This window comes from Pan paniscus, chromosome X (genome assembly GCF_029289425.2).
Source record: "Pan paniscus chromosome X, NHGRI_mPanPan1-v2.0_pri, whole genome shotgun sequence".
NCBI classification, from domain to species: domain Eukaryota; kingdom Metazoa; phylum Chordata; class Mammalia; order Primates; family Hominidae; genus Pan; species Pan paniscus.
Window position 1 is genome coordinate 100,983,216 of NC_073272.2, and position 24,285 is coordinate 101,007,500.

The window sequence follows — 24,285 nt, forward strand, 5'->3', positions numbered from 1 at the left end:
AATTGTTTCAGGGTCCTCAGAGGAGTTCTCCCTCCTCCTTCCCCTCCCCAGATGGCTTCATGCATAACCAAGTAGCTTTGGAGTCAAATATGTCAAGGCCTCTTTTCTAGCTTCTTGCTGAGCACTGTGTCACTGAAAATTCTAGTTCTTCCTTATTTTCAGTAGTTAGCAATCAGATCTCAGCAATCAGATCATTGTGGGGGTAGAAGGGGGTATCTGATAACTCTTTGGAGAACACCCAAACTTTGGTTTTCAAAAGCTGTATCTTCCCTTTATACCTAAGTCACTTCCTGATATGGGTCTAGTCCACTGAAAGGAAACTCTATAGGAAATTTGCTCAAATGGAAATAGCAAATCATACTGATAATTTAAAATTGCACCAATCCCCCATAACTGGATGGAAAGTTACATTAGTTCGCACCATAAGGAGTTTACAAAGAATTCCAGGGTGGGTGCAGTGGCTCACGCCTGTAATCCTAGCACTTTGGGAGGCCCAGGCAGGCAGATCACCTGCGGTTGGGAGTTCGAGACCAGCCTGACCAACATGGAGAAACCCCGTCTCTACTAGAAATACAAAATTAGCTGGGCGTGGTGGCACATGCCTGTAATCCCAGCTACTTGGGAGGCTGAGGCAGGAGAATTGTTTGAACCCGGGAGGCGGAGGTTGCAGTGAGCTGAGATCCCGAGATCGTGCCATTGCACTCCAGCCTGGGCAGCAAGAGTGAAACTCCGTGTCAAAAAAAAAAAAAAATTCCAAACAAAAATATCAATAGCCATATGCAATGGAAATTTGGACTTCAACACAAGCAAGCAGTTTAAATAGTTTGAATATAAAAGGAGTCAGAATAGACAGGACAAGCCCTAAGGGACACTGTTTGGGTATAATGCTTTAGGTTGCCATGAGTATTTGCATTTTGTGGCTTATCTGGAAAGTGACATTGTTTTTATCAAATAACTGAGGCTCCAGAGAGGCTGGAGTCTGGGCAACTTATCCAAGGATGTCTTGATTGGGGTCACCAATCACTTTTATTCTAAATGTCATATTATTTGCTCTAGGTAGGCCCTCTGGGGGACATTGGCAGGTCTGAGGCAGAGTAAAAATTATAGCAAATACTGAGATCCAGCACTTACTATTGCCAGGCCCTGTTTTAAAAGCTTTACATGTATTTGCACATTTACTGCTCACAACCACCTTATGGGGAAGGTACTAGGCAGGCAGGGAGGAGGAAATGGAAAGGGAAAGGAAAAGGGAAAAGAGCGGGGGAAGAAAGGAGCAAGAAAAAGTCAATGCAATTCGGCAATTATTTGTTAAGTGCTAACTGTATGTCAGGGTCTGGTAATCAACAGAACAGAGGAGGGTATAATGAAGAGGGGATATAGGTAGAGAAAGGAGGATGAGTGGGAAGAGGAGGAGGTTGGAGAGGAGGAAAGGAAAGGAGAAATAATGAAGACAAGAGAAAAGCAAGCCATGCACATGGAGGGCAATGGTAAGAGGAGAAACCTTTGCCACAACCTCAAGGGTTGGCCGCACTGTCTGGGCTGAGGCAGAGGCTGCTTTCTCCTGGCCCAGTCTTTTACCCATTGTTACCACGAGGTTGGCACAGCTTCCACACAGTCCTTTAATAAGCCAGCTCTGACCCTGGCGACATTTGGCCTGGTACAGCTCAAGGCAGGTAGCCTACACCCTGGCCTAGCCAGGCCTTTCCCTAGCTCACAAAGGTCAACTTCATAACGTGGAGTGTGAGCTTTTACCATGTTCTCAGAGAATCTGCCTCTTAGTATTTCTTTTTCTAAGGGCTTCATTGACCCATGTATCCCTATTGAGTCTTCAAGCACTATTTGACAGAAGGGCTTGTTTTTATCTGACTGCTCCCTGCAATATTACTTTTCCAGTAAGTTTGCCAGAGGTACCCCTTTCTAACATTTGCTACCTGTTCGGATGGTCACCTCATGTCACATTTTTCTCTTCCTGTTCTGCCCACCCTCAGCCCTTGTCGGAAAGGACCCTTTCGGCCTCTCTAATCACCAGAAGGGACTGCCAGGGCCTTGTGCTGATGACACTCCCACCCTCCGTCAGCCTCCTCCACTAGCTGATAAATGGCACCAGCCATGCTGTCTCTCTGGTTTTTAGGGGTCCCAAGCAAGGTACATTGCTGCTGCTGCCCAGCCCCTGCCATACCCCAGACCCACCTCAGTCCTGACTTAATGCAGGTAGCTTCCCAGATGCATTGAGATGCCAGGACTTGGAAGGTGGGACTCGATCGCAGCAGACACTGGCCCTGGAGACATATTCTTACAGTCCAGAGAGGAAGGACAGTCTGAGCAAACCCCACCCTTTCACAGCCACTCAGTTCCCTTTTTTTGCTTCCTGACCTAAACCAATGTCTTTTTTTCTTCTCAGCAGCATGCTATCTGGTTCCCTGCTGCCGTCCCTATTCCACCCCCTCAACTGTCCCCGCCCTTCATTTGCTTGGGACCTCTGACACTACTATCTTGAGTCTATCTTTGAAAGAACCTTTCTCAACATGACTGGGGCCACTGAGACTCTAGATGGGGCTGGCCTGAGCAGACAGGTCATCAAGCTATCCTCCCAGAGGTAAAGGGACAACATACCTAAAGTACTATGAAGACAGTCAGCACAGGGAGAGGGGCTTACAGGAAAGAGGAGAGATGCTGGGGGCTGGCAGACACAGAGCAAAGAGACTGGCCAGGAAGAGCGTTTTTCGAGTCTCCTGTCCTCCGGGGCAGAGGAGTCTCAGGGACACACAGTTGAACTTGATAGTGAAGGGACCCCAAAGGACAAAACCAGACAGAGGTAGAGACAAGACTTCCCCCTGCTGAGTCATTTTCTAAGAAAGCATTTTTCCCCTACAGATAAAAATGTCAGAATATAAGCCCACAGAAATACTTGTGCCCTTCCCCATTTTCTGTGGATGTTGACTTTCTCCATTTAAGATTTGGCCTCAGGGATTAACTCTCAATGTCCACCTTTCTCTTGAGTCCTGTAAACCGGTAAAGCAGACTAGGTATGTCACTTGAAGCCTGGAGGTTTTCTCAGGGGCCCCCTACATTATGCTCCAACTGCAATGATTCCCCCAGGGATTCTCCTAGGAAATGCAGCCAGTATTGAATGCAGACCATGATGGTGGAGCCCCTGCTGACTGATCTGCCTGCCCACCTTGACACCTCGGGCACTGCCATATTTCCTTGCCCCAAGGCACTGTATCCTAATGTAGAAACAGATCACAGGTCCCACTACAATTTCATCCGAAGTTTTAAGTCAACAGGACCTTATTTTTTTTCTTTATTTTGTCTAAAAAACAAACAAACAAGCAAACAAAAAAAAAATGGGGTATATGTGCAGAAGGTGCAAGTTTGTTACATAGGTATGTGTGCCATGGTGATTTGCTGCACCTATTGATCCATCCTCTAAGATCCCTCCCCTCACCCCCAAGCCCCAACAGGCCCTGGGACCTTTTTTTTTTTTTTTTTTTTTTTTGAGACGGTCTTGCTCTGAAGCCCAGGTTGGAGTGCAGTGGCGTGATCATGGCTCACTGCAGCCTCCACCTCCTGGGCTCAAGTGATCCTCTCACCTCAGTCACCCTAGTACCTGGGACTATAGGCACACATCACTGTGCTGGGCTAATTTTTCTACTTTTTGTAGAGATGGGGTTTCACTATGTTGCCCAGGCTGGTCTCAAACTCCTGGGCTCAAGCGATACTCCTGCCTTGGCCTCCCAAAATGCAGGGATTACAGGAGTGAGCCATCTCTCCCAGCCATCAACAGGACTTTAAATAAAAACATTTAAAGTATTTGTAGACTGATGATAGAGTGGTTGATACTCACATTTGCACAAGACAGATGGACAGCATGTGTTGTATGATTGCCTTACTTTATTGACAACGTCTATCCTTTCACTAGTCACCCCCAATAGCTCTTCCACTCACCTGCCTGAGGGTTGGCCACAGGCATTCATCTTCCCTCCTCTTTTCTTCAGTTATTTTTTTTTTTGAGACGGAGTCTTGCCCTGTCACCCAGGCTGGAGTGCAGTGGCATGATCTCGGCTCACTGCAAGCTCCACCTCCCGGGTTCACGCCATTCTCCTGCCTCAGTCTCCTGAGTAGTTGGGGCTACAGGTGCCTGCCACCACGCCTGGCTAATTTTTTGTATTTTTAGTAGAGACGGGGTTTCACCATGTTAGCCAGGATGGTCTCGATCTCCTGACCTCGTGATCCGCCCGCCTCGGCTTCCCAAAGTGCTGGGATTACATGCGTGAGCCACCGTGCCCAGGCTCTTTTCTTCAGTCTTATGCCACTTGTTGTCACATGCCCTGTCCTTTCTCAAGATCCATCTTGGGGTGGGGACTGGGAGGTGATAAGCATCCAATGGGAGAGCTAAACAAGAGAGAGAGAGGAGCACAAGGGAAAAGAGCAAGTAGACATAGGCTTTTCTTCACCCTCTGCCCACGACCACTCCCCTAGCACACTCATCCATACTGACAGAAAGACTGTACTCAGATAGTGCAAATAAACATCTGAGTGTCACCTGAAGAGATTCCCAATGCAATATAAGGTTCTATTCTTGGTGCTATCCTGTTCAGCATTTTTATTGATTATCTTTGAGGAAAATATAAAAGGTAGCCCGGTTAGTCTATGAATGGTGCAAGGCTCTGTGTGCTAGACTGGATGACAGAAGAGGGCAATTAGTTCCCAAAAAGATCTTGATCACCTGGTGTGAGAAGCCAAATTCCACAAAGTGTATTTTACCGGGGCTAAAGGTGATGTCTCATAATTGGGCCCCAAATTTGAACTTCAAATGACTCCAGGAGAAAGTGGAGTAGCAGTAGCATTTGTGAAAATGGTTCAGGGGTTTTTGCTGATAGTAATCAAAAGGCATGTCATCAGTTAACATGGCTTCCAGAAAAGCCAAGGTGACATTGAGGCTTCCTTATGGAAGTAAAATATCTAGACAGAGGAAGGTAACATGCCACTTACTCTGCAAAGCCAGACCACACCTAGAGTCCTGCATTCAGTTCTGAGTGCCTCGTCTTAGGGGAAATTAATGAGCAGGAGCATGTCCAAAACAGAGAACAGCTCAAGCGATCCTCCCACCTCAGTGTCAGCATTGGTGTACAAACTTTCACTTATAGGATGTATAAGCTCTGGGGATCTAATGTGCAATATAGTGACCATAGTTAATAATACTGTATTATTGAAATTTGATAAGAGAGCAGATTTTAAGTGTCCTCACCACCCCCATGGTAACTATGGATGGTGATGGATGATAGATGTGTTAATCAATTTGACTGTGGTAATCATTACACAGTGTATACACATATCAAATCATCATGTTGTACACCTTGAATATAAACAATTTTTGTCAATTAAATATTTTTAAGTAAACAAAAACAAGCAAAACCCCCACAAAGCCACATAACACCAGATATGATAGAAAGAACTAAGGTTGATTAAATGAAGAGGGGCCATGTTCACGGTCTTCATATTTCCATGTTACTAACATAAACCCCTAAAGGCCAGTGAGATTGCTTAAGAATCTGGAAAGAAAAAGAAAATGCTGGAAGTTTGGCAAAGAAATTTTCAGGAAATGTAGCAGGTAGTGGTAATATATTTATTATCTCATTCCCAGAGACCACCCAACAAAAAAGGGGGTGATCAGAGTGTCAGCTCAGGTCCCACGCGTGTTCCCGGAGGGTTGTGCAAGCAAGATACCCCAGACTCTCACGGTTCTTCAGCCCCTATTCCACTGCCACCTCCTCCTGTGTCTCAGCCCAATTCTGTCTCCTCACCATCCTCTACACTGCAGATGCCCCTGCTTCCTTTGTATGATGTAGTGGTTAAGTGCAAGGCTATAGTGTTAGACTACCTAGGATCAAATTCCAGCTCCACAAAAATATAACAACCTGTGTGACTTCAGGTAAGTAAACTTAACATCTCTTGTGCCTCAGTTTCCTCACCTGTTAAATACTAATACTGGTATATACCTCCTGGGGTTGCTGTCAGGATTAAAAGGGGTAGTATGTAAGGTGGTTAGGAGAATGCCTGGCATATAGTAAGTGCGCCATAATTTTTTTAGCTATTATAATTACCAGGCCACAACAGCAATATTTTATAATGTTAAAGGAACGCGGGCTCTAGAGTCAGTCTACTTGGGTTTGTATCCTAGATTCACTAAATACCGTTGACATTGGGCAAATCGTTTAACATCCTACAGCCTCAATTTCTTAATCTGTAAAATGAGAATAATAGTACCACCTGTCTCCTAGAATTATTGTGAGAATTGTATGACACAATCTATTTAAAATGTTTAGCACCCTGAAGTCTTTCTATGCTGGACTCTCTTGAGACCTAGTATATGCCTTCTGCCAGGTTTGCAAGGAAGGGAAGAGCCGCTAGGTACTTTCTACTTCTAGGCTTGATGATTGCTATTACAGGAGCCAAACAATTTCATTGTCACTTTTCAGAACCTAGAGCTGCTGACTTACTCCCTCAACAGAAGGGTGCTGCTTTAATGCCAATCATTGTTCCTTTTCTTCAAAGTACTTAGTTCATAATTGTACATTTATAAGCCTATTAGATTACTGTGCCCCTCCCCCAGAACAGTGCCTGCCACATAATGGGCATCCAATAACCATTTGTTGAATGGACCAACTGGCCATGTGATAGATGAACTGGAACAATTGGCTCCCTCCAGGTCTTCATTGAATTAGCAGTTTGCTGCGAAAGGTGTTCCCAGTGACCTTGAGGTGGAACAGGAATGGAACGTGGAGGTGGAGGACCCCTTCATTCGACCCTAGTCCTGGCTTCCCTCGGGGACGGGGAGGCCAGAGGATCTGGGAAAAACACTGCTCCCTTCACTGAACGCCACTACGTAGCAGAGTCCACCAAAAGAGATAAAGTGACGAAACGTTGAAAGCTGCGGGGCGGGAGGAAGTCGGGGTGAGTGGACCACCCTTTAGGCGGAGTCCTTCCTTAAGCTCCCGCCCGCGGCTCCGAACTGAGTCCTCTCAGCCGCCCGAGGGCGCTGCGCTGAGCCTTACACTCTATGATTGCTCCTACCGACTCCCATGAGGAAGTGCGATCGGGAACCTCCTATATACTTCCGTTTGCCGCGCGGTTTCTTTCTTTCCGCGCCGATAGCGCTCACGCAAGCATGGTAGGACTTGCTGGTGGGGGCCGAGTAACATCCAGCTTAATCTTTCCCCCCCTTCGTCGCCCGTGCTATGCCGGGATGGGTCCAGGCTCCTGTGTGGACTCGATATATCAGAGCAACCCAATCTTGCCGGGATCAACCCTAGAGGGACCGGGCTACGGGGCCAGGAATTGAAGTGATGGGTTCAAAGAGGTAGAGTTAGCCGGGGGTGGAGTTAATGAGGTCTCTTCCCTCTTTGGGGCTCGACGGAGGGAGGAAGCTCTGCTTGAAGCACATGGGGCTGGCCCACCCTGTAGTCAGAGGTAGCAAGTAATGAGGAGTCCTCCTGGAGTGCCTCAGCTTTAGCTGGGTAAGGTAGGGCGTTGTGCCATTGTGGTCAAATAACATTGCACGTTCTGAACTGTTTCTTTACTAGGTTAACGTCCCTAAAACCCGCCGGACTTTCTGTAAGAAGTGTGGCAAGCACCAACCCCATAAAGTGACACAGTACAAGAAGGGCAAGGATTCTCTGTACGCCCAGGGTAAGATGGATTCCGCATAATTTGGTGTTAATGTGACATTTGTGTTGTAGAATAACATACGAGTCCGGGTCTCTTTCCCTCCACGCCTGGCTTGAGCGTTAATATTTCTGCTGCGAAATTAAGATAAAACCTGTAAGACTTACTTGCTGATCTTCAGTGTTTTATAACAAATACCAATTCGTTTTCCCAGGAAAGCGGCGTTATGACAGGAAGCAGAGTGGCTATGGTGGGCAAACTAAGCCGATTTTCCGGAAAAAGGTGAGTGGTAGTTACTATTTGACGTTTCCCAGTTAATTGCCGTAAGGATATGCACTTGTCTCTAGTCCACACACTTCATGATATAGGTATGGCGTTAGTTTAGCGAAGTTTTCACTGCACTGATATATCTAGTAGGTGATGGAGCTGGGAATGCAACTCATGTCTGACTAGTCCACAATACTGCACTATTTCAGTGTTTACGATTTTTTATCCTTTCCCTTCTGAAGAGGCAAAAAATTGAGGAATGTGCCCTGCTTTCCTAAGAACTGAAGTGTGAGTACACTGGTAAATCCTTTCATTTGCCTTGTTCCTTATCTGTCAATATGTCTGAATCCTCGCTTGTTGGTTGCACTAAGAATTGTTCTGTTGTTTCTCATCACAGAAACCTGCAGTCAACTACCTGTTCTCGTGAAGTCTTAAAACTCTTATAGAATAGCCATTTAGGCCTTTTTGCTAGCCTCCTGAATTCTGTATTCTCAGGCTGAGCGAGTTTCTGTTTACTCTCAAACCTTAGGTGATTTGGCTAACTCTTAAAGTAATTAGCACGATGATTGGAACGGAGCATTCTCTCCAACACAGCATTTCTTTTGGCACTTTGCTTCTTGTGCAGTTTAGCTCCAGAAAGTATTAAGGAATTACTTTAGTGCTCATTTGGATGCAGTAAGTGGTTTGATCTCAGGGTGGCAAAAAGAATGCTTTTTTTATACCTTTTCACATTCGGATAACTTGTTTAGAAGACAGAGGTTCTAACTAGGTTTTGGCCTATTAAGAACTGCAAACTAGCAGCAGCAGAACTCTGGCTAAAGGGGCAAGCTTATTAAGAAATTGAGTATTTAAAAATTGAGCTACCATATGATCCAACAATCCCACTGCTGGGTATATACCCAGAAGAAAATCGGTATATCAAAGAGATATCTGCACTCCTATGTTTGTTGTAGCATTGTTTATAATAGCTAAGATTTAGAAGCAACCTTAGTGTCCATCGGGATGAATGGATAAAGAAAATGTACCTATACGCGGCCAGGCACGGTGGCTTGTGCCTAGCACTTTGGAAAGCCGAGGCGGGTGGATCACCTGAGGTCAGGAGTTCGAGACCAGCCTGGCCAAGATAGTGAAACCCCGTCTCTAGTAAAAATACAAAAATTAGCTGGGCTTGTGGTGTGGGCCTGTAATCTCAGCCACCCGGGAGGCTGAGGCAGGAGAATCGCTGGAACCTGGGAGGCAGAGGCTGCAGTGAGCCGAGATCACGCCACTGTACTCCAGCCTGGGCGACAGAGCAAGACTCCATCTCAAAAAAAAAAAAAAAAAAAAAGAGGGAAAAAGAAAATGCACCTATACACAGTGGTACTATTCAGCCATAAAAAGAATGAGATCCAGTCATTTACAACAACATGGGTGGAACTGGAGATCATTATGTTAAGTGAAATAGGCACACAAAGACAAACATCACATGTTCTCGTTTGTGGGATCTAAAAATCAAAACAAGTGGACTTGTCATATAGAGAGTAGAAGGATGGTTACCAGAAGCTGAGAACTTCTGGTGGGGGGAGGTGGGGATGGTTAATGGGTACAAAAAGAAAAAAGAATGAATTAGACCAACTATTTGATAGCACGACAGCGTGACTAAAGTCAATAACTTAGTTACATATTTTAAAATAACTTAGAGTGTAATTGGATTGTTTGTACCTCAAAGAAAAAATGCAATAAAACTTTACAGTGGAGAAACCTAACAAGCACTACCTCAGCCAGGTAATCAAGGTTAACATCAACAGTCACGAGTCATGTTGATATATACCCTTGATAAGGTGTGATGAAAATGACACTTAAACCTAAAAATCCATAACCCTATCTAATGAGAAAAATAACAAATCCCAAGAGGGGCATTTTACAAAATACTTGACCAGTAGTGCTGAAATTGTCAAGGTCATCAAAAAAGTCTGAGAAATTGCCACAGCCAAAGGAGTCTAGAGACATGATGACTAAATATTAGGTGGTGTCCTGGGTGGGGTCCTAGAACAGAAAAAGGACATTAGAAAAACATAAGGAAATCAAAAAAAAAGTATGGACTTGAGTTAATAAGGCATCAGTGTTGGTTTGTTAATGAGTCATACTAATGTAAGATGAGAAACTGGTAAGGTTTATAAGAACTCTGTAGCATGTTTGCAATTTTTTGGTAAATAGAAAACTTGTAAACAATAGTTCTGTTGTTTAGGTAAAAGGAGCAATCAAGGCTGTGCATGGTGGCTCGCGCCTGTAATCCCAGCACTTTGGGAGGCCAAGGCGGGTGTATCACCTGAGGTCAGGGGATCAAGACCAGCCCGTCCAACATGATGAAACCCCCATCTCTAGTAAAAATAAGAAAAAATTAGCTGGGCGTGGTGGTGGGCGCCTGTTATCCCAGCTACTCAGGAGGCTGAAGCAGGAGAATTGCTTGAACCCAGGAGAAGGAGCTGAGATCACGTCATTGCACTCCAGCCTGGGCAACAAGAGCAAAACTCCATCTCAAAAAAAAAAAAAAAAAAAGAACAATAAAAAAAGTTGAGGATTAGTGGGGAGTGTAGTTTGAGTTAAATAATTCAGTTGAATGGACATAAATTCTAGACATAACTGTAGGTAGTCTTAGAATTTATTGATCTTTTATAGAGATGGGGTTCTCACTATGTTGCCCAGGCTGGTCTCAAAATCCTGGGCTCAAGTGATCCTGCCTCAGCCTCACAAACTGTTGGGATTAAAGAACTATGCAGAGCTGCTGAATGGCCACAAGTTCAGGGTGGCAAGATGAGTTGCCCATTTGATAGGAAGCTCTAGGATGTTTGATCTGAATGGGGTTTGGATTCAAACTTGATGACAACTGGATGACATGCCATCTTTGCTATTACCACATTTTCTCTTTATATATTTATATATTTATATATTATGTATATTTTTATATATTTTTATATATGTTTTATATATATATTTATATATATTATATATATATATATTTTTTTTTTGAGATGGAGTCTCACTCTGTCGCCCCGGCTGGAGTGCAGTGGTGCGATTTCTGCTCACTGCAACTTCCGCCCACCTCCTGGGTTCAAGTGATTCTTCTGCCTCAGCCTCCTAAGCAGCTGGGATTATAGACACGTGCCACCATGCCCGGCTGATTTTTTTGTATTTTTAGTAGAGATGGGGTTTCACCATGTTGGTCAGGCTGGTCTCGAACTCCTGACCTCATGATCTGCCTGCCTCGGCCTCCCAAAGTGCTAGGATTACAGGCATGAGCCACTGTGCCCAGCCTTCTCTTTATTTTTTTTAGTCCACAAGTTCTACACATTTTCTCTTAAATTCACTGATTTTTAGATTATTTTCTCCCTATGGCTTAAGAGTATACTGAGTACTATTTAAAGCAAAGCATTGCAAATGAATAGTTGCCCCACTATTCATTTGCAATGCTTTGCTTTAAATAGTACTTAAAGTAGTCATTTTTGAAGAAAGTGATCTTCTGTAGTTATTTATTAAGGCTTTAATTTAATTTTTTTTCAGGCTAAAACTACAAAGAAGATTGTGCTAAGGCTTGAGTGCGTTGAGCCCAACTGCAGATCTAAGAGAATGCTGGCTATTAAAAGATGCAAGCATTTTGAACTGGGAGGAGATAAGAAGAGAAAGGTATATAATTATGGGTGGAAGGTGCAATCTTTTTCATAGCTTTATTTGAAAAGGTGAACATCTATTCATTGTGGCATAGAGCTCAGGGGTAATCCTAAAAATATTAGATCTATAGCTAAAGATATGTGAGGTCTTTTGCTACAAGGAGCAAAGGAAGAATGAGGCAGCTTAACAGCATGGTGAGTATTTTAGGAACAGATAATGTTCTTAATGGGGCAGTAGTTCATGGCAAAATACAAAACAACTTTTTTCTGTTCTGTTACAGGGCCAAGTGATCCAGTTCTAAGTGTCATCTTTTATTATGAAGACAATAAAATCTTGAGTTTATGTTCACTTCATTTGTTTGCCGTTCATCTTTTGGGAGGGAATAAGCTAGAGCCATCAATACAATTCCGCTTGTGGGGAAATTTATGCCTCTTACTGGTACTACTTGTTTTGCATCGAAGCTGACTGGTTGAGTTCACATCATATGTTGCAATTTTCTAATTTGGCACTTCAATCACTAGGGGCCTTATGAGGCAGTTTGTCATTATGCAATGGTTATTGGTTATCATGTGAGTAGACACATTTCAGGCTAATAGGGAGTAGTCAGTAACACATTCATAGTGAATATGAGATGTCTTTGCTAAGAGTTAAGTGTCAGATCTTTGTTATAACAGTTAATTTAATAAAGAATTTTGGCATTGTTCTCCAGACACAGTACACTGTAACATATATAACATTGTCTGTGGACTTGGTCTTACACTCGAACATTTTGACATTCCCCCTCACATTTTAAAGTAGATATATTTATACCAAAATAACTACAAAGAATAGGTTTTCTAGTGTATGAAACCCCCCAGTGGAGTTTTTTTGTTTTTTTTTGAGACAGGGTCTCCCTCGTAAGTGCCAGTGGTGTGGATCATAGCTTGCTACAGCTTTGAGCTTGCAGGCTCAAGTGGTCCACCTGCCTCAGCCTCCTGAGTAGCTGGGACTATAGGTGCCTGTTACCATACCTGGCTAATTTTAGTTTTTGTGTTGGGTGTCTCTCTTTGTTACTCAGCTAGTCTGGAACTCCTGGCCTTCAGTGAAACTCCCATCTCAGCATCCCAAGATGTTGGGATTACAGGTGTGAGCCACCAGGTCTGGCCAAACTCCCCGGTGGAAGAATCTTAAGAGACAAAATACCCATTCTTTAAAATGCCTCTTAACAGTTCCAAATTACACATCTTTTTTTTTTCTTTTTTTGAGATGGAGTGTTGCTCGTTACCTAGGCTGGAGTGCAATTGGTACAACCTCAGCTCACTGCAACCTCTGCCTCCCAGGTTCAAGTGATTGTCCTGCCTCAGCCTCTGGAGTAGCTGGGATTACAGGTGCCTGCCACCTGCCTGGCTAATTTTTGTATTTTTAGTAGAGAGGGGGTTTCACCATGTTGGCCAGGATGGTCTCCATCTCCTGACCTCGTGATCCGCCCGACTTGGCCTCCCAAAGTGTTGGGATTACAGGCGTGAGACACCGTGCCTGGCCTATACATCCTTCTTAATACATTTCAGTCTTAATGATGTTTAGCTCTTGGTAGTTAAATATGCTACACATTTTGATAATTGGGAGAGAACCTCAACAAGGGGGGTGGGTATCTGGATGAGTAAATACGGGTTTAATAGTTTTATTCCTAAAGTTTAAACTTCGGAAAATTTTATTCAAGGAAATAGAACTTTTTTTTTTGAGATGGAGTCTTGCTCTGTTGCCCAGGCTGGAATGCAGTGGCGTGATCTTGGCTCACTGCATCCCCCACTTCCCGGGTTCAAGTGATTCTCCTGCCTCAGTCTCCTGAGTAGCTGGGGCTACAGAAGCTCGCCACCATACCTGGCTAATTTTTGTATTTTTAGTAGAGACGGGGCTTCACTATGTTAGCCAGGCTGGTCTCGAAATCCTAACCTCAAGTGATCTGCCTGCCTCAGCTTCCGACCTCAAGTGATCTGCCTGCCTCAGCTTCCAAAAGTGCTGGGATTCCAGGCATGAGCCACTGTGCCTGGCTTTTTTTTTTTTTTTTTGAGATGGAGTCTTTGTTGCCCAGGCTGGAGTGAGGTGGCATGATCTCAGCTCAATGCAACCTCCACCTCCCGGGTTCAAGTGATTCTCATGCCTCAGCCCCCCAGAGTAGCTGGGACCACAGGCGTGCGCCACCACACCTGGCTAATTTTTATATTTTTATTAGAAATGGGGTTTCACCATGTTGTCCAGGCGGGTCTCAAAGTCCCGACCTCAGGTGATCTGCCCGCCTCAGCCTCCCAAAGTGCTGGGATTACAGGCATGAGCCACCTAGCCTTGAGCTTTTAAAGTGAATGGAGAAAAAGGTGGACAGGAAGTAGTAGTTGGCAATAAAATAAACATTTTAAAGTAAGTCTTTTAATGACATCTGCATTGTATTTTCTAGCTGAAGCAAAACAGTGCCTGTGGGATTTATGTGACTTCTTAACCTTGAAGTCCATTCATAGAACCCTAGCTTCCTTTTCACAGGGAGGAGCTGTGTGATGAAGCAGGCAGGATTACAGGCCACTCCTTTACCCAGGGAAGCAACTGCGATGGTATAAGAGCGAGGTCCACCAATCTCCTGCCGGTTTATCATAGCTACAGCCCAGGCTAAGCCTGAGAGAGGTCGTTCCCACACTTCAAAGTTGTCTGCCTGAAAAACCAAGAAAGTGTGATTGCTTAGCAACTAGTGATAAGTGGCCCTGTTAGTTTGGCATTCATTCTTAATGTCAGAACTATCAAGCACTTGTAGGAAAAATTAAAATGATCCTGTAGCATTATTTTGGAAATAAAGTAATGTTTCTAGCAAGAAGCTTTATTACTGATAGTAACATCAAGAGCAAGGGAAAAAAATAGATTTAGGCCCAAGACAAAGTTGGTATTGGGTATATAAAGCCATCTTAAAATATATACTCTTATTTACCTGTCTAAGCTGGTACCCTTGCTTGCCCAAGGGGTCCTGATTGATGGCAATTACGTCCTTATCCTGAAGGAGAGCTTTGGCTTGAGGGCTGATGTGTCGGAGGTCATTAGACATGAATAAAGGAGCAGCCATGATAGCCCAGAGGGCCATCTGAGTTACTTGCTGATTCCAGCTGAGGCCAAAGTTGCCAATCACTAACTGAGAAAAAGAATGAAATAATTCAAACAAGAGAGGAGGAAACATTCTTAAAGTTACCTAGATGACCCATATGGAGAAACCACTTTCCACAGCATCCTGCTCTAAGTACTCTCACATAAAGCCTCCTCCCAGGAACTTTACCTGTATTTACCTTGATTGTCAAAATAGGAAACAAGCCTACTGCAGGGTCTTGAACAAGGAGGGCTCAAGTTTTTACCATATCTGGGTCATTCCAACCCCCTGGTCCAGCAACATCAACAATTCTCTCCTGGTTAAAAGATGTCCAGTCCAAGATACTCTTTATACTTTTCCAGGAATCATCAATGTCAGCAAAATTTCGCCAGTGATTGCAGTACTGTCGGATTTCTGTATAATTGGGCTGTGAAAACAGATATGACTCTTCTGTTTACTTTCTACTAACATCCTTGTGAGATGAAAACAGTTTAAAGGAGGCACTTGTAGCCTTCTCTTGAGTTTACAGATTGAACGTCTCCATAAGGAGGTCTAAACCCTTATAATGAATTTTCACTGTAAGAAGTTTGCTTCAGAAGTAGGCCATATAACTTGAAATCCCTTAAAGTTAATTTACTTCTATAATCAGAACTAAAATGATCTTAGTAAAATTAAAAGCTGCAAAATTACATAGGACTCCATCAAGTATTAAGAAAACTTAAATCCCAGGCATATAGTTTGTTAATGGAATAAAAAGTTTGTAGAGGCTGGGCACGGTGGCTCATGCCTGTAATCCCAGCACTTTGGGAGGCCGAGGCAGGTGGATCATCTGAGGTCAGGAGTTCGAGACAAGCCTGGCCAACATGGTGAAAACATCTCTACTAAAAATACAAAAATTAGCCAGATGCGGTAGCGCACGCCTATAATCCCAGCTACTGGGAGGCTGAGGCAAGAGAAGCGCTTGAACCCGGGAGGCGGAGGTTGCAGTGAGCCGAGATGGCGCCACTGCACTCTAGCCTGGGTGACAGTGAGACTCTGTCGCAAAAAAAAAGTTTGTAGATAGGCAGGTGGGATATCAGGTTTAAGATGTTGAGAAAAAAGACTTTTGCAGAGATAATGAGGGAATAATAGGGATTCATTCCATAAATAACTATTCAACACTTAACCATATGCGAGGGATACAGTCAAAGTCAGACAAGGTCCCTGCCCTCATGAAACTTACACTCTAGTGGGGAGACATGGTAACAAGTCAACACTTCCAAATAGTGTGGAGCTCTGAGAAGGAAATTAAACAGGTTAATGTGATGAAGAATGAATGGACAGAGGGCTATTTTAAAGTAGTTAGAGAAGAACTGTCTGCATATGTGGCGTTTGGTCTGCGACTTCAATGTTAAGGAGCCCGGCCCTTTAAAAATCTTTGGGGAAGAACTGTTCTAGGCAGAAAAAAAGCAAGTGTAAAGGCCCTGGGGCAGCAATAGGCTTGCAGTGTTGAGGGACAGAAAGAAAACCAGTGTAGCCAGGGAAAGAGCCATGACCCCTTGGACTTTGGGGAGGCAGGCAAGGGCTGGATCAGTGCAGTTTGGTTTCATTCCAAGTGCAATTGGAAGCGAGTTAAGGGTTTTAAGCAGGGAACTGATGATGACATTTATATATTTTATAACTCTGTTAAGTCTCAAGGTTTTTTTCTTTTAAAAAAACTGATATTTACATTTTAATATGATAACTCTAGTGCTGCTTGGAAAATAGATGGGGGTTGAGACAGAGTGGAAGCAGAGAGATCAGGTGGTCCCAGCAGTCTGGTTGAGAGCCGATAGTAGCTTGGAAGGCCAGGGTGCATGTAGTCAAGATGGAAGGAAGTGGGCTGATTCAGGAGATATTTTAGAGATACTGGTGGAAGGACTGTTGATAGACAGGACATGAATGGTGAAATAAAGGGGAAGACACAAGGATGACTTTCCAGGTGATGGTAGCTTAGGCTATAATTACAGCAGTGGGGATGGTGAGAAGTGGTTGGAACCTGGGAGAGATGGTAGGATGATAGTAAGTAACGTTGGACTTTGAAGGAGACCTTGGTTTCCTTTGTTGTCAAGTTCTATCTATCAGTACAGTTCTATTGGATTCTGGGCTCACTATCTCACCTTTTGAAAGGGCCACATATAAAGAGGCCACTCACAGGAGTACACAATGCTTCTGCCAGTCCTATTCAGGGCCAAGGACATGTGCTTATAACCTGTATGAGAAAACAATGGGTAAAATAAGGGAAAGAAATGAATTTCCAGCTGGGGCTATATATAGTTATTTTATTTTATTTTATTTTTTTGAGATGGGGTTCAGTCTGTCATCCAGGCTGGAGTGCAGTGGTGCGATCTTGGCTCACTGCAACCTCTGTTTCCCAGGTTCAAGTGACTCTTCTGTCTCAGCTTCCCAAGTAGCTGGGATTACAGGCATGTGCCACCAAAGTCAGCTAATTTTTGTATTTTTAGTAGAGATGGGGTTTCACCATGTTGGCCAGGGTGGTCTCGAACTCCTGACCTCAAGTGATCCACCCGCCTCAGCCTCCCAAAGTGCTAGGATTACAGGCATGAGCCATCATGCCCAGCTGGGGCTGTATATTTTAAGAAGAGGCTACCTGGAAGGTTCATGTTTAAACTAGCAGCAGGGACAGGCAGTTGCTCTGTGCTTAAATTGTATAAAGTACCTCCCAGACTGCTGGGATTGTTCTGAGGAAGTAGTGCAGAGATGGTGTGTATATTGAGGAAAGGCAGGAATGAAGATGCTTCTTTCTCTGTGACCGATTGACAACCTGGACTCCCCTAAATGATGTTATAGAGAGTTACAATTACTAATTAACTCTTAGAGCCCTCTTGAATTATAAGTGCACAATATTAGCTATGGTTAGGTATGCATGGATTTTACATGAATGAATTAATTAATTAATGAACTGAAAGAGAAGAGATGGGAGCTCTGGCACATGGAGAATAATTATTTCCAGTATTGTGACAGGGTATTTAAAATTCTGAAGATTGGTTCTTTGGCTCAGCTACCATGGCCTCAAAGTTCTTTCCTTTGTGGCTAAATCTCTGGAATGAAACATACCATCTGCCAAATTTTCCAAACTGTCACAGTAACAACCATCAAATTTTAGCAGATCTACTCCCCAGTCAGCAAAGGTCTGGGCATCAATGTCGTAGTATCCAAAACTCCCAGGGAAGCCTGCGCAGGTTTTATTTCCAACATCTGCATAAATCCCTAGCTTCAGTCCTTTGCTGTGAACCTGAAATGAGAGGGAGGAAAAGAGTCACCATTGTAGAAGCACAATCGTGAGGTAGCAGAAAGAGAGAACCATTCCAGGCTGGGGGAAGAGACAAGGTTACTTCACCAGGTATTGGGGGCTTTTCCCCACAAACCCCCAAAATCATCCAGATGAGTTTGTTGGAAGACAAAGAATAAATCCCCCAGTTCTGCTGAGCTAGTTCAAACTAGGCATGTGAGCTATAGCCCAGAACTGAGGAGAAAGCTAGCAGCCATGCTAATCTTCCTGATGGGATCCTGAAAATTACCTTTTGAGGGAAATGATAGATTTACCTTGACAAAGACTCTCTTGACCAAACTTTAGTTAGACTTCTCTGATGAGCCTTCTTTTCGACTAGACCTCCACCTTGGCTTCCTATGTCTGTCCTAGCAAGACCTCTTAGCAAGAATCCTGCTAAGTCAATACCGCCACCATTGATATCTGATCAATTTCCCTCATCCCCCACCCTTCTTGTTTAAGTACATGAAGCTTTAGCAAGAAGCTCCCTACCCTTGATGTCTTCTTAAATATTCCATCCACTGACCCCCTCAATCTGCTCATTGGCTATAAATCTCCACCTGTCTTTGTTGTATTTGGAATTGAACTTGGCTCTTTCCTCTACTGTGGTAGTACTGAATAAAATCTGTCTTCATCGGCCGGGCGTGGTGGCTCATGTCTGTAATCCCAGCACTTTGGGAGGCCAAGGTGGGCGGATTACAAGGTCAGGAGTTCGAGACCAGCCTGGCGAATATGGTGAAACCTTGTCTCTACTAAAAATACAAAAATTAGCCGGGCGTGGTGGTGTGCGCCTGTAGTCCCAGCTACTTGGGAGGCTGAGGCAGGAGAATCACTTGAACCCAAGAGGTGGAGGGTTGCAGTGAGCTGAGATTGTGCCACTGCACTCCAGCCTGGGCGACAGAGTGAGACTCCGTCAAAAAAAAAAATCTGTCTTCATCATCTTTAACTAGTGTTGGACTCCATTTCTCTTCAATGATCTCCAGAATATTTTCCTTCTATCTTCTAAAATTCTAGTTTATAGTACCATTGCAATAGCTTCCTAAAGGTTATATGGAAATACATGCACACATATGTCAAGAACCAAGTTCCTTTTTCCTCCTAGAGAGTTCAGTGGTTTTAGCAAAAGGAGAACTCCAAGATGGGCCTCAAGAGCTATTACAAAACATTTGTAGGCTAGGCGCGGTGGCTCATGCCTGTAATCCCAGCACTTTGGGAGGCCGAGGTGGGCGGATCACGAGGTCAGGAGATCGAGACCATCTTGGCTAACACGGTGAAACCCCGTCTCTACTAAAAATACAAAAAATTAACTGGGCATGGTGGTGGGTGCCTGTGGTCCCAGCTACTTGGGAGGCTGAGGCAGGAGAATGGCGTGAACCCAGGAGGTGGAGCTTGCAGTGAGCTGAGATCGCGCCACTGCCCTCCAGCCTGGGAGACAGAATGAGACTCCATCTCAAAAAAAAAAAAAAAAAAAAAAAATTGTCTGCTGATGGAATGCAAAGTCCACCTGATAAGCCTTACAATTCAATGTTCAGATAACAGCCAGCTATTCTACTTTCTAAGTGTCATGAGGGCTGTTTCTTTTTTTCCTTTTCTTGTTTTTTTTTTTGAGATGGAGTTTCTCTTTTGTTGCCCAGGCTAGAGTGCAATGGCGTGATCTCAGCTCACTGAAACTTCCACCTCCTGGGTTCAAGCGATTCTCCTGCCTCAGCCTCCCAAGTAGCTGGGGTTACAGGCGTTCACCACCATGCCCAGCTAATTTTTTGTATTTTTAATAGAGTTGGGGTTTCACCATGTTGGCCAGGCTGGTCTCGAACTCTTGACCTCAGGTGATCCACCCGCCTCGGCCTCCCAAAGTGTTGGGATTACAGGCGTGAGCCACCACGCCCAGCCATGAGGGCTGTTTCTAAACAAGCTTCTGTACAGAAGTGCTTACAGTCCTCTGAATGAACAAGAACATTATCTATAAACTCACATAATTAGCTAGCTGGCGAATCCCATGAGGAAAGCGCTGAGGGTCTGCCTGAAGTCTGCCTTCTGAATCTCTTTGGGGAGCCATCCAACAGTCATCAATGCAGAGGTACTCATAACCTGCATCCTTCCAGCCTTCTGAGACCATGAGCTCTGCCATCTCCATGAAGAGCTTCTCACTGAAAGAGAAATTCCAATAATCATTACAATTCATTAAATGAACACTTAGGTACCTCCTATTTATTAGGCACCTTGGGATTTCACAATTTTTTCCAACTCAGTAATAGTGTGGTAGTAATCACAAGCAATGTAAGGTAAAATGAATTGTTTTTCCAGATTTTCTTTTGTCTCTCTTATCCCGTTAATATTCCCGCCCTAAAAACCCCAAACAAAATAGGAATGAGAAATATATGATGAAATTGAAAAGAGTATTAGATCTAAGAAGACAGTTCAGTAAAGTCAGAAACTACAAAGTTAACATAATCAACAGATATCAACAATAATCCTATTTGGAGAAAAATATCCCATTCACAAGAACAACTGAACAACCTAAAATGCCTAGAGATAAATTTAAGATATGTGCAAGGCCCATATGTTAAAACTATGATGCTCCTAAATGATTTGAATAAATGGAGAAATATTATTTTGCTCTTGGATAAGCATACTCAATATTAAAAATAAGTTAATTTTCCCTGCAATCCTTTGTATATTTAACAAAATCCTTAACAAAGCCCAAGAGTACTTAGGTTTCCTTTTTATCTTTTTTTTTTTTTTTTTTGAGATGGAGTCTCCCTCTGTCGCCCAGGCTGGAGTGCAGTGGCGCCATCTTGGCTCACTGCAACCTCTGCCTCCCCGGTTCAAGCGATTCTTCTACCTCAGCCTCCCGAGTAGCTGAGATTACAGGCATGTGCCATCGCATCCGGCTAATTTTTGTATCTTTAGTAGAGACAGGGTTTTGCATTTTGGCTAGGCTAGTCTTGAACTCCAGGCCTCAAGTGATCCACCTGCCTCGGACTCCCAAAATGCTGGGATTACAGGCGTGGGCCACCTGCCCAGCTTCCAAAAGGGCTTTTTAAGGAACTTGGCACAACATTACAAAAAGTTCACCTAAAAGATTACATACATGTACATTCATTAAAAGATGAAGGCTGGGCGTGGTGGCTCACGCCTGTAATAACAGCATTTTGGGAGGCCGAGGCAGGCAGATCACCTGAGGCTGGGAGTTTTGAGACCAGCCTGACCAACATGGAGAAACCCCATCTCTACTAAAAATACAAAATAGCTAGGCGCGGTGGCGCATGCCTGTAATTCCAGCTACTCGGGAGGATGAGGCAGGAGAATTGCTTGAACCTGGGAGGCGGAGGTTGCGGTGAACCGAGATCGTGACATTGTACTCCAGCCTGGGCAACAAGAGCGAAACTCCAGCTCAAAAAAAAAAAAAAAAAAAAAAAAATAAAAATAAATAAATAAAAAGGAAGCTAGTGTGGAACTATTAGCATTAGAATAAGAATACACAGATTAATGGAATTAAACAAAGTTTAGAAAGAGGTCCTTCCAGCCATCTGATACCATGGGACTTATTATTTATTAAATGTGGCATTTCTGATAGAAGAACAAAGTTCAGATGGACTAAAGATTTAAATATTTTAAAAATCCACAAAAATACTAGTAAGAAACGTATATACTGTATTATCTTCAGGTAGGAAAGGACTTTCTCAGCATGACCCCAAAGTCAGAAATCAGAAAGGAAAAACTGATGTGTTTGATTACATAAATATCAAAACCAACACATAGGAAGAATCACCGTATTTGCAAGGCATGATAGACTGAAAAAGAAAAAAGAGGCCGGGTGCGGTGGCTCACACCTGTAATCCCAGCACTCTGGGAGGCCAAGGCGGGCAGATCACTTGAGGCCAGGAGTTCGAGACCAGCTTGGGCAACATGGTGAAACCCGTCTCTACTGAAAATACAAAAATTAGCTGGGCGTAGTGGTGTGCCTGTAATCCCAGCTACTCAGGAGACTACGACAGGAGAACTGCTTAAACCCGGGAGGTGGAGTTTGCACTGAGCAGAGATCGTGCCACTGCACTCCAACCTGGGTGACAGAGTGAGACCCCCTCTCAAAAAAAAAAGTAAGGCTGGGCGTGGTGGCTCACACCAGCACTTTGGGAGGCTGAGGCGGGCGAATCACGAGGTCAGGAGATTGAGACCACCCTGGCTAACATGGTGAAACCCCGTCTGTATTAAAAAAAAAAAAAAAAAAAATGAGCCAGGCGTGGTGGCAGGCGCCTGTAGTCCCAGCTACTCGGGAGGCTGAGGCAGAAGAATGGCGTGAACCCAGGAGGCGGAGCTTGCAGTGAGCCGAGATCGTGCCACTGCACTCCAGCCTGGGCGACAGAGCGAGACCCCGTCTCAAAAAAAAAAGAAAAAAAAAGTGTAATTTACCCAATGTCACAGGGCTAAGTAACAATGAGGCAGAATTTGAGCCCAGGCTGGGTGCCAGGGTCTTGCCATTAGCCAAACATGACATAAACATGATCCATTTTTTATGGAAAATAATGAAATAAAGAAATCTATGTTTTCATTTATATAGAAAACAATTGTAAGGTTGTATATTAACATTTTAACCATGATTATTTCTGGGTGGTGGAACGGTGGGGGGAAATCTTTATTTTCATTTTGCTCTTCTTTATCTACATTTTTTGCAATGATCATGCATTAGTTTTATAATCAGATGCAAATACCAATAAAGAAAAATCCGTGATGGGCAAAATTGCCACACATACTGTACCACAGGGTCACATGAAACTTAGAAGGCCAATTTCTTCTGTGATGTCTGACCAACATCCTGACTTTATCTGTAAAGATATTCATAGGAATAACTTATGGACACAGAAATGTACTGTGACTGCCACCTTTTACCAACATCTATCAGTGATTCCTAACCTTTTTTAAATCACAGAGCCCTTTGAGAATCTGAAGAAAGGTAAATATCCTCTCTTCAGAAAAATACACATATTCATTCAGATTTGTAGATTTACATTCATTTTCCCATTGAACATTTGCTCTGTAAGCGCAGTTGAATGGTCAAGCGCTGTGCTATGTACTTTAAATAGGTTATCTCCTTGAAAACTCACCTGTGTGAGATAAGGACTATTTTTCAGATTTTTTTTGTCAGCTCCCTGAAATTGAAAGGTTGTAATCCCAATTTACAGATAAGGATTGTGAGGGTCAGATATGTTCAATACCTATCTAATCCAGCCTCAACCCTCACCCAAAGGTGTAAATGTATAAAGTTCCTCCATGTCAACCTTCCAGCCTGATGCCACGCTCATGGGCGAGGTGGGAGAGATCTCAGCGACCTTATGGTCTCTCTAACTCCCTCGAGATACTGCCGAGAAATCCACGACCCCAAAAGGAGAAAAAATGGCACGAATCTTAGTTCCCCATTCCTCCTACCCACCCTAGATGTTCTAACGGTTAGCACCCGGCAGAGGAAGAGCAGAAGTTCACAAGAAGGGTCTGAATAGAACCGGGCAGGGCTACTTTGGGCACACTGCCTATGGGGTGGCCCTGCTCTGCAAGGAGCAGTGAAAAAAAGAGAACCGGACAGGGAGAGAGAGAAAGAGAGGAAAGAAGAGAAAGAGAAAGAGAAGGAGAACGAGAGAGAGAGAGAGAGAGAGAAAGAAACGGGCCGCTGGCCGGACTCCCATCCCAGGAAAGGTCACACAGAGAAAGTTTAGGGCTAGTCCTGATTCGGGACAGTTTGCTGGGGATAAAAAAGCAGCAGCAGAGTCGGGTGGGGGAGCTCTCCCTCGGGCTCAACTGTTCCCGTTGAGACTCTCCAGTTCCCCAAACACACCCAAACACATGGAAAAGCAAAGGGAAGGGAGTACCCAATATCTGATACCTGATGCAGGAATCTGGCTCTTCCTGGCAGTCAAGGTTGCACATGAAGCGCTCCCAGTGCAGCCAGCCCATGGTAGGCGTCCTTGCCAATCCATTGTCCAGTGCTCTAGCCCAAGGGATGTCCCAGGAAAAGAGGGCCAGGAAGCGAAGCGCAAGCGCGCAGCCCAGATGTAGTTCTGGGTTCCTCAGCTGCATTGTCACGGTGATCGGACAGCATAAATTTCCGCGGGTAACCTGGGCTTTTAAGATTAACCTCAGGGGCGGACCAATCACCGATGACTTATTAAATAATGACGTTATTGTTTCTCTGGCAACTGGGACGGTTATCCCCAGAGGTAGACCAATAATCAGTCACGTAAGACGTTCCGCTAACCAATCACCCGCTTCCTTTCTTGATATTGACCCGCCCTATTTC

The 24,285-nt window shown here is 44.1% G+C and overlaps 3 protein-coding genes across 4 annotated transcripts in view; 1 reads left to right on the forward strand and 2 right to left on the reverse strand.

Moving 5' to 3' along the window:
- The window catches only part of BTK (Bruton tyrosine kinase), a 36,879-nt gene extending 34,550 nt beyond the window's left edge, over nucleotides 1-2,329 (reverse strand). Inside the window, exon 1 of the mRNA XM_003810410.5 lies at nucleotides 2,191-2,329. The gene's annotated coding sequence lies outside the window, so the exon portion shown is untranslated. The remainder of the gene's footprint in view (nucleotides 1-2,190) is intronic.
- A 4,664-nt stretch (nucleotides 2,330-6,993) lies between these two features.
- On the forward strand, nucleotides 6,994-11,931 carry RPL36A (ribosomal protein L36a). Its single transcript, XM_003810412.6, has 5 exons — nucleotides 6,994-7,174; nucleotides 7,587-7,692; nucleotides 7,883-7,950; nucleotides 11,476-11,598; nucleotides 11,864-11,931. Exons 1-5 carry the CDS (start codon nucleotides 7,064-7,066, stop codon nucleotides 11,882-11,884), a joined length of 429 nt encoding a protein of 142 aa, XP_003810460.1. The 5' UTR covers nucleotides 6,994-7,063; the 3' UTR covers nucleotides 11,885-11,931.
- Nucleotides 11,932-13,966: 2,035 nt separating this feature from the next.
- Nucleotides 13,967-24,194, reverse strand: GLA (galactosidase alpha). 2 transcript variants are annotated; one of them, XM_055106583.1, is made up of 8 exons: nucleotides 23,872-24,159; nucleotides 21,264-21,386; nucleotides 19,966-20,140; nucleotides 17,780-17,957; nucleotides 16,822-16,913; nucleotides 14,949-15,110; nucleotides 14,534-14,731; nucleotides 13,967-14,263 (listed from the first exon to the last, which is right to left on the reverse strand). In XM_055106583.1, the coding sequence occupies exons 1-8, from the start codon at nucleotides 24,063-24,065 to the stop codon at nucleotides 13,973-13,975; spliced, it is 1,413 nt and encodes a 470-aa protein (XP_054962558.1). In that variant the 5' UTR covers nucleotides 24,066-24,159; the 3' UTR covers nucleotides 13,967-13,972. The 2 variants fall into 2 exon arrangements, with proteins under 2 accessions (XP_054962558.1, XP_003810459.1); XM_003810411.5 differs by lacking the exon at nucleotides 21,264-21,386 and having other exon boundaries at nucleotides 23,872-24,194.
- Between the last annotated feature and the right edge of the window lie 91 nt (nucleotides 24,195-24,285).

Coding starts and splice junctions, on each gene's coding strand:
- RPL36A (XM_003810412.6), top strand. CDS start 7,064: ATGATTGCTCCTACCGACTCCCATGAGGAAGTGCGATCGGGAACCTCC. Junction 7,693..7,882: donor GGATTCTCTGTACGCCCAGG/GTAAGATGGATT, acceptor TCGTTTTCCCAG/GAAAGCGGCGTTATGACAGG. Junction 7,951..11,475: donor AGCCGATTTTCCGGAAAAAG/GTGAGTGGTAGT, acceptor ATTTTTTTTCAG/GCTAAAACTACAAAGAAGAT.
- GLA (XM_055106583.1), bottom strand. CDS start 24,065: ATGCAGCTGAGGAACCCAGAACTACATCTGGGCTGCGCGCTTGCGCTT. Junction 17,958..19,965: donor TTCGCCAGCTAGCTAATTAT/GTGAGTTTATAG, acceptor CTCTCATTTCAG/GTTCACAGCAAAGGACTGAA. Junction 16,914..17,779: donor TTTGGAAAATTTGGCAGATG/GTATGTTTCATT, acceptor TTTCTCATACAG/GTTATAAGCACATGTCCTTG.